Source organism: Triticum urartu, chromosome 7A, assembly GCF_056163025.1.
Source record: "Triticum urartu cultivar PI428250 chromosome 7A, HENAU_Tu73, whole genome shotgun sequence".
Taxonomy (NCBI): Eukaryota; Viridiplantae; Streptophyta; class Magnoliopsida; order Poales; family Poaceae; genus Triticum; species Triticum urartu.
Window position 1 is genome coordinate 184,735,213 of NC_141879.1, and position 9,780 is coordinate 184,744,992.

Genomic DNA, 9,780 nt, shown 5'->3' on the forward strand with positions numbered 1-9,780 from the left:
GGTGCGCGAGCAGCCTCTCCTGTCGCCCCGCGTGGGTGCGTCCTGAGTGTTGCGCGCGATTTACGGTTCCTGCTCGCCCCTCTGCTTCGCTGGTGGGTGACGCTCTATGTGGGCCTATCTTCTTCTTGGTCCCGTGTGTCAGTGAACTGGCTGTTGCATTTTTGTGTGCGCGTGGACTCAGGTTACATATTTTTCCAGTCAACCGCTCTTGGCGGGACGTTCCTGGAGCGCTGCCCGCGTCGTGAGGAGCAGTTGCGGAGGGGTCGGCCGGTGCGTGTGCACCCGGCTTCTGCAACCGTCTTTGGCATGCCGCGATGACGGGTGGGCCAGCGCTGCTCGTGGTCCCGCTCGTCGGCTGCACTAGATGCGTGTCTCGTCGGGGTCGCCGCGTCGTCGTTTTCGTTCGTGTCTGGTGTTGGAGAGAGTCGTGCGGCTGACTCCTGCGTCGTGCTCTGCCTGACCCCTGCGCCATGCCGCGTCTCGTCTAAGGCAGCAGGAGCGTGCGGCGTGGCCGCGTGGGTGCCCCCAACCCATAGGTCTCCTTGCTCCTCCCTTCCGCCCCCTCCCCCTCTGCAGCCCCAGGAGCTCTGCCGTCGATGAGATCCAGTGCCTCCCGAGGTCCTTATCCACCACAGCTCGTGAGGAAGCCGCGGGAGGAGGAGATCAACCGGGCATTCGCCGGCCGGAGAAGGAGGAAATGCGCAGATGCCAGCCAGGGAGGCGGATCGACTCGCCTCCGCTGCGCCGTGAGCGCCGCCGCCGCCTCTGCATCCACCTTGCTCCGCGTAGCAGCATGTGTGCGGAAGCATGGACAGGCGACCACGAGCAGATGGCATCGGCGGCAACGGCAACACGCACGGTGTGATGGGCGCGGCCTGCCCGTAGGCATTCAAGGATGGCGTGCCCGATGGCTCGGAACGCATGCGCCCGACGCACAGGAGGTATATGCCTCGGAGCACGCCGGCGGCAACGTGCACCGCGAGGTCCCAGAGCAGCCCAGCCAGTACAGAGCCCCTCCATACTGGACGGACCCTGCGACTCCATCCTCGCCTCCACTCACAGGTAATCCCCTTCCCTCCGTGCCCTCTCTTTCTTCTGAACCATCTCTCTTTTCAGGCCCTCTCTCTGTTACACATTTGCATGAAAAAAACAAAAGTAAAAGGGAAAACTTACTTTGGGTTCATATGGTGCAGACTAACAACAAAATGATTGTTAATGAAAGGTTTGGGTGCAGGTATTCTCAAATCAAGGTCTTTTATTTAATTAGCTAGATAACTACTTTTCAGGTCTATGCCGATTTCCACAACAACACTGCCTTCAACTTTCTCATTTCCCCGGCTCTGCATACAAGGTGCAAACTAGGTATGCCAATCTTGTTATCGCTTGTTCAGTCAATTTCTGGTTTATGCCCTTTCACCTGCATATGGTGAGGCAGTGTGTGGAATTTAGGGGCTGGTTTGAACCAATTACAATGATGTAGTGGTGCGGATCATTTCAGTCACCGGCTTTATATTGTGGTCAGCTTGTTTGTCTGCTTGCTCATGCATTCTAATACATGATGTCCTGATGATTTGTGAAGTTCTGTGTATCATGTGATAAGCTGCACATCAGGTAGCATGGCAGCTTGATTGTTGCTTTTAGGATGTACATGTACCCAGGTGGATCAAATACAGACACCGATCATATATTTTTGTTTACTCGTATGTTTTTCATGTGTCTGCCAAGCATTTTGACAAATTGATTATATCATTCAGATGTATTCAGGCCAGGTTTCTGTGATCCAAAAAAATCATGTGGCACTGGCTTTCTTATTACATACAAAACTAAATGTGGAGAAGTAGATATGTCATTATTTGGTAACTGAATTGAATTACCTTTGAATAAAACTCCCATTAGCTTTTTTCAGAGGTGCTGTAATGATTTGACGGAAAGGATTTTATATTTCCAAGTCGATCAACTAGACAACTACACAACTTCTGATCCTAAAGCCTTTCTTTAAAAGGGACTGGTCAATACAGCTCCATGTTGTGCTATCTTGCTGTTGGGCTCTTTTTTCTTTTCTTAAAATGGTCAGATATCTCTCATAATGTTTTATTCGTGGTTGATTGCTTATATCCAAAATAATTATGTTAGTACACTGAAGTTAATTTCTATTCCCTCCATCCCAAAATAAGTGTCTCACTTTTTTGGGACGGAGGGAGTACATTATTAGTCAAGTTGGCTAAATAGTTTTTGCGCTACTGAGATATATATGCGCACTACATTCTAACCCTCTAAATTGTTGTGCTATTGAGTTTAATCCAGAATATAATTATGTTAGTACACTCTGCAATATAATTATATTATACTCTGCTTTTCTCAGTTTTCTGGTCCATATTAGTTTGCTCGAGCTTGTTTTTACATCTGGTCATATTTACACCTCTCCGCCGACTGCCACCTATCATGCAGGAGGGAGATGGCTTTGCCAGGTCATCAACGCCCATCGGCAACTTCCGGTAGGCGCCGTCCCATTCTTCCTCCCCTTACTCCGATGCCTTCATGGCCAAAATCATTAGCAGCAGCAAGAAGGTTAAGCACCAACTATGGTTAAAAGCTTTGTCTCTTTTGTGTACTATCCATGATGATCTGACTTTGCTGGTCAGATCAGAAATTCAAGTAATACGACTATTGCGATGCATCTTCCTACGCGTGTGTATTTATTTGCATTATCAATATTTTCCTCCAAATCATTTGTTGGTCATAAATTATTTTGCATTATTGATGATTAATTTGAAATTGAAATGACAACAGGGCCGGGTTTTATAAGTGTAATGGGTTCAAGTGTGACCTTCCAGTCAAGAAATGTCCTCAGCAAGAAGCTTATGTGAAGATCCCTTTTCCACTTTGAATGAATTTACTGTATATATCTCTTATTTAGTTTAGTTCATCATTCAGAGATGCATGGTGGAATATTTTTGTCCTTCACAGGTTAAATGAGCATTGCGTAAAAGTCTGTCCAATTCTCTTTCTTATTCTTCTATAAACTGGAAGGCAAATATAGATTTCTCACGCATAGTTTATCAATCATGATCTCACCTCCTTTCTATATGCAGACAGTGTGGTGCTCACTGGGGATGCTTGCAGATTGGTAGTGGATGTGTGCAGTGATGGAGGGTTATGTCCCTATGGGTGATAGGCATGGTGATGTTCACCACTGGTATGGAGAGAACAGGGAAAAAGATAACTTCCCTTGAACTATGAAATGTGGTAACGAAATTAGAAATCATTGTGGTGATATAACTATTTCATATGACCAAAATGAAATCGCATTGCACTAATTAAAGAGTCGCCTGCTATATTTGTTATTTCATTCTATAATTTATGTTTATACAATGAAAACGAACCTGCTAAATGCTCTAGGACAAAGGCTGGGATGAAATCTGCTGCAGAGCCTCATGTGCTTCAAGTTTTCCATATGAATAAGAACTAAGTACTCTTTTTCTGTGGTATGAACGCATTTCCAGACCTATCAAGGCCAAGCTGCTAGCTAATTTTAATTTCTTTTTATGCAGATGAATCAACAAGTGTTCTCCAAAAGGCTGAAGGTGAATATCAAGGGCACCGCTCTTTGATGATGCGCACCCATGGTTTGTTCACCACAATGCAATGACAAGATGTTCTCGATGGGTATGTAGCAGGAATCTCTTGTAGAGTTCAAAACCAGCCTTATTACCAATCATTTATGATGTGGTCGTTCTTGTCTTTCAGTAGAACAAAAGAAGTGGAACAAATGGGTTTAACTTGTATGCCTACTCCTGTTGCGATAAGCATTTGGTTTCCATCTGCAAGACAAGTTTCTGCTTGTGTAACGACAGTACTGTCTGGGTCGTCCAGTTTTTAGCTATCATCTGTTCTAGAATCATCCTGACCATTGGGTTCCTCGTGTTCTCCTTGGTGGTTCTGTACATTGTCTCAAGACGCATTGGCCTGTTGATACTGCAAAGGAAGCTGGCTGATGCTAGAGATCAGGCTCAGTATCAGCTGAAGACATCTTGGAAAAAGTACAGGAGGGACCTGCTCAAACAAATGCTCCTCCCATCTATGATGAACTGTGATTTTACTTTCATCCATTGTTTATACATGAGCTTACATCCAGAAGCAAGCTTACCTCTTAGAGTTCTTATTTCTTAGTACATGTTGTCTAAAGTAACATTTTCCCAAAAAGGCTATTACTGGTGCGTTAACCTGCTGCTGGAATTGAGCTGAAATCGAAGTATGCTTTATATTGCATCCATCAAGCATAAAAAGTCTGTAGTCAAACTATATTCAGTTGGATGAAGTGTACACCATCGGTCCTAAGAGTATTATGGGTGTGTCAAGCAGGTTTTATAAGTTTGAAAATGCCCACCAGGGACCTATATGTGATTAAGTCATTTATCATGGGTTCTAACCTATTCTTTTTTTAAATGGCTAGCCTTCATCAATCTAATTTTCTTAACATGTAAGTATGTCGCCTCATCAAATAACATGGATGAAAAAAGGTCCACCTCAACATACAACCATACAGAAAAAATACAGCTCAACATGCAAACATGTGTAAGAATTTCAATCTATTATGTACTTTATATTTAATAATTATTTTAAAATTATACAATAATAATACGCAATAAAACATAGGTGTTTACTACTTTTAGTCATTGTACTCTGTGTTTTTGGCCCTTTTCTTCTTGTATAAAGTTACCTGCAACACTCTTGTATGGTTAAAAATACTAATTTAAACGTTTTGTTTCTTTGTCGGTTACTCATTTTCTCTTACCGTTGTTGAATCAAATCAATTGTATTTTCGTTGAGTTGATGGCGGCTTGTTTTTTTTGTGAGTTCATTTTCTAGGAGAGTGAGATGTGAGACACACACTCTGAAATGTTTGGTTTCTTTCAAACCATTTATTAGCTAACTAATTTTGGATGTTGTTGCACACAATACAATTGTACTCTGTTGTTGTCATCTTGCATTTTATGAGAGCTTAGCTTTGTACAATCATTTAGACTTTTATACAAAAGGCTAAGTTCTTAACATATGTTCAAACACAAAGTTATTAAAAAAATCAAATATTTTCAACGAGCACATGGTTTTAAACGGGTCTCTGCGCCATTTGGCGCAACGGGTCATCTAGTATTATTGAAAGTGGGTTTGGAAGAGTATCAACTTTAGATCCCACATATTTGGAGAATGTTCAATCTTATGAAGTTTTTGATAAAAGTGGGTTTGGAGAGGTCATGACTTTAGTTAATGTTAATCCCACTATTTTGGAAGAGTGTCAACTTTGCATACATGTGGATCATGTTAAGAATATGTTGTGTGATAGATATATTGTTGAATTTGATTATGATCCCACATGTAATTATTATGAGAGAGGAAAATATGGTGTTAGAAATTTTCATGTTACTAAATTACCTTTCGTTATGTTGAGATTGCTATTGTTTGTTTCCGCTTCCTTGCATATCCTAGTTTTTGCTTGCCTTAATAATTTGTTTGCCTATAAGATTCCTATGCATAGGAAGTATGCTAGACTTAGATGTGTTTGTCATGTGTTTTATGATGCTCTCTTTGTGCTTCAATTCTTGTCTTTCATATGAGCATCGTTGAAATCTTATGCCTGGCTATAAGGTTTTAAAGAAAAGCGTTTGTTGGGAGACAACCCAATATTTTTCCTTGCTGTTATTCAATAAATAATCCATCTAGCCTCTGTTTAGATGTGGTTTTATGCTTTTAATTAGTGTTTGTGCCAAGTAGAACCGTTGAGAAGACTTGGGGGAAGTCTTTTTGATCTTGCTGTAAAAAACAGAAACTTTAGCGCTCACGAGAATTGCGGCCATTTTTTATTGGAGAGTGCTATTTAGTTAATTATTTTTGCAGATGATTAATATATAAATTCCTCACGTCCAGCAATTTATTTTAAATTTTTTGGGGTTCCAGAAGTTTGCGTTAGTTACATATTACTACAGACTGTTCTGTTTTTGACAGATTATGTTTTTCGTGTGCTGTTTGCTTATTTTAATGAATCTATGGCTAGTAAAAGAGTTTATAAACCATAGAGAAGTTGGAATACATTAGGTTTAACACCAATATAAATAAATAATGAGTTCATTACAGTACCTTGAAGTGGTGTTTTGTTTTCTTTCGCTAACGGAGCTCACGAGATTCTCTTGTTAAGTTTTGTGTTGTGAAGTTTTCAAGTTTTGGGTAAAGATTTGATGGATTATGGAACAAGGAGTGGCAAGAGACTAAGCTTAAGGATTCCCATGGCACCCCAAGGTAAAATACAAGGACACCAAAAATCCTAAGCTTGGGGATGCCCCGGAAGGCATCTCCTCTTTTGTCTTCGTTCATCGGTAACTTTACTTGGAGCTATATTTTTATTCGTCACATGATATGTGTTTTGCTTGGAGCGTCTTGTATGATTTGAGTCTTTGATTTTTAGTTTACCACAATCATCCTTGATGTACACACCTTTTGAGAGACACACACATGGATTAGAATTTATTAGAATACTCTATGTGCTTCACTTATATCTTTTGAGCTATATAGTTTTTGCTCTAGTTCTTCACTTATATCTTTTAGAGCATAGTGGTGGTTTTATTTTATAGAAATAATTGATCTCTCATGCTTCACTTATATTATTTTGAGAGTCCTTTAGAACAACATGGAAATTTTCTTTTAGGCATAATAAAAAATTTCATACAAGTGCATTGAATACTAAGAGAAGTTTGATACTTAATGATTGTTTTGAGATATGGAGATGGTGATATTAGAGTCATGCTAGTTGAGTAGTTGTGAATTTAAGAAATACTTGTGTTAAAGTTTGTGATTCCCGTAGCATGCACGTATGGTGAACCGTTATGTGATGAAGTCAGAGCATGATTTATTTATTGATTGCCTTCCTTATGAGTGGCGGTCGGGGACGAGCGATGGTCTTTTCCTACCAATCTATCCCCCTAGGAGCATGCACGTAGTACTTTGTTTCGATAACTAATAGATTTTTGCAATAAGTATGTGAGTTCTTTATGACTAATGTTGAGTCCATGGATTATACGCACCCTCACCCTTCCACAATTGCTAGCCTCTCTAGTACCGCGCAACTTTCGCCGGTACCATAAACCCACCGTATACCTTCCTCAAAACAGCCACCATACCTACCTGTTATGACATTTCCTTAGCCATTCCGAGATATATTGCCATGCAATTTTCCACCGTTCCGTTTTCTATGACACACTTCATCATTGTCATATTTCTTTACATGATCATGTAGTTGACATCGTATTTGTGGCAAAGTCACTGTTCATAATTCTTTCATACATGTCACTCTTGATTCATTGCATATCCCTGTACACCGCCGGAGGCATTCACATAGAGTCATATTTTGTTCTAAGTATTGAGTTGTAATTCTTGAGTTGTAAGTAAAAAGAAGTGTGATGATCATCATTATTAGAGCATTGTCCCAGTGAGGAAAGGATGATGGAGACTATGATTCCCCCACAAGTCAGGATGAGACTTCGGACGAAAAAAAAGGAGAAAAGAGGCCACAAAAATAAAGAAGGCCCAAATAAAAAAAGAGAGAAAAGAGAGAAGGGACAATGTTACTATCCTTTTTCCACACTTGTGCTTCAAAGTAGCACCATGATCTTCATGATAGAGAGTCTCCTATGTTGTCACTTTCATAAACTAGTGGGAATTTTACATTGCAGAACTTGGCTTGTATATTCCAATGATGGGCTTCCTCATATTGCCCTAGGTCTTCGTGAGCAAGCAAGTTCAATGCACACCCACTTAGTTTCTTTTGTTGAGCTTTCATACACTTATAGCTCTAGTGCATCCGTTGCATGGCAATCCCTACTCACTCACATTGATATTTATTGATGGGCATCTCCATAGCCCGTTGATACGCCTAGTTGATGTGAGACTATCTTCTCCTTTTTGTCTTCTCCACAACCACCATTCTATTCCAATATAGTGCTATATCCATGGCTCACGCTCATATATTGCGTGAAGATTGAAAAAGTTTGAGAACATCAAACATATGAAACAATTGCTTGTGTTGTCATCGGGGTTGTGCATGATTTAATATTTTGTGTGATGAAGATAGAGCATAGCCAGACTATATGATTTTGTAGGGATAACTTTCTTTGGCCATGTTATTTTGAGATGACATGATTGCTTAGTTAGTATGCTTGAAGTATTATTATTTCTATGTCAATATTAAACTTTTATCTTGAATCTTTCGGATCTGAACATTCATGCCACAATAAAGAAAAATTACATTGAGAAATATGTTAGGAAGCATTCCACATCAAAAATTCTGTTTTTATCATTTACCTACTCGAGGACGAGCATGAATAAAGCTTGGGGATGCTTGATACGTCTCCAACGTATCTATAATTTTTTATTGTTACATGCTATTATATTATCTATTTTGGATGTTAATGGGCTTATTTTACACTTCTATATTATTTTGGGGACTAACCTATTAACCGGAGGCCCAGCCCAAATTGCTGTTTTTTTTTGCCTATTTTAGAGTTTCGCCAAAAAGGAATATCAAATGGAGTCCAAACGGAATGAAACCTTCGGGAGCGTTATTTTTGGAACAAACGTGATCCAGGAGACTTGGAGTGGACGTCAAGAAACAATCTAGGAGGCCACGAGGTAGGGGGCGTGCCCACCCCCTGGGCGCGCCCTCCACCCTCGTGGGCCCCTCGTTGCTCCACCGACCTACTTCTTCCTCCTATATATATCTATATACCCAACAAACATCCAGGAGCACCACGAAACCCTATTTCCACCCCCGCAACCTTCTGTATCCAAGAGATCCCATCTTGGGGCCTTTTCCGGAGCTTCGCCGGAGGGGGCATTGATCACGAGGGCTTCTACATCAACTCCATGGCCCCTCCAATGATGAGTGAGTAGTTTAGTTCAGACCTTCGGGTCCATAGCTAGTAGCGAAATGGCTTCTTCTCTCTCTTTGGATCTCAATACAAAGTTCTCCTCGATTCTCTTGGAGATCTATTCGATGTAATATTCTTTTGCGGTGTGTTTGTCGAGATCCGATGAATTGTGGGTTTATGATCCAGATTATCTATGAACAATATTTGAATCTTCTCTGAATTCTTTTATGTATGATTGGTTTATCTTTGCAAGTCTCTTCGAATTATCAGTTTGGTTTGGCCTACTAGATTGATCTTTCTTGCAATGGGAGAAGTGCTTAGCTTTGGGTTCAATCTTGCGGTGCTCGATCCCAGTGACAGAAAGGGAAATGACACGTATTGTATTGTTGCCATCAAGGATAAAAAGATGGGGTTTATATCATATTGCATGAGTTTATCCCTCTACATCATGTCATCTTGCTTAAGGCGTTACTCTGTTCTTATGAACTTAATACTCTAGATGCATGCTGGATAGCGGTCGATGTGTGGAGTAATAGTAGTAGATGCAGAATCATTTCAGTCTACTTGTCTCGGACGTGATGCCTATATACATGATCATTCCTAGATATTCTCATAATTATTCGCTTTTCTATCAATTGCTTGACAGTAAATTGTTCACCCACCGCAATACTTCTGCTATCTTGAGAGAAGCCACTAGTGAAACCTATGGCCCCCGGGTCTATTCTCCACCATACAAGTTTCCAATCTACTTTATTTTTCTATCTTTTACTTTCAATCTATATCATAAAAATACCAAATTTTTTTATCAAGAGGTTCTTATTTGTGTGTGTAGGTACGAGGTGACTCGCGCGTGGTCTCCTAT

The 9,780-nt window shown here is 40.7% G+C and overlaps 1 protein-coding gene across 11 annotated transcripts; it reads left to right on the forward strand.

The window, feature by feature from the left end:
* The first annotated feature begins 389 nt into the window (after positions 1-389).
* LOC147958902 (uncharacterized) lies at positions 390-4,269 on the forward strand. 11 transcript variants are annotated; one of them, XM_087534591.1, is made up of 6 exons: positions 390-1,062; positions 1,287-1,362; positions 2,449-2,495; positions 2,791-2,863; positions 3,093-3,196; positions 3,552-4,269. In XM_087534591.1, the coding sequence occupies exons 1-5, from the start codon at positions 597-599 to the stop codon at positions 3,145-3,147; spliced, it is 717 nt and encodes a 238-aa protein (XP_087390717.1). In that variant the 5' UTR covers positions 390-596; the 3' UTR covers positions 3,148-3,196; positions 3,552-4,269. The 11 variants fall into 11 exon arrangements, 7 of the variants coding, with proteins under 7 accessions (XP_087390717.1, XP_087390716.1, XP_087390713.1 ...); XR_015610279.1 differs by having other exon boundaries at positions 391-1,062; positions 2,449-2,568; positions 3,093-3,246; XR_015610278.1 differs by having other exon boundaries at positions 391-1,062; positions 2,449-2,568.
* Positions 4,270-9,780: the final 5,511 nt, after the last annotated feature.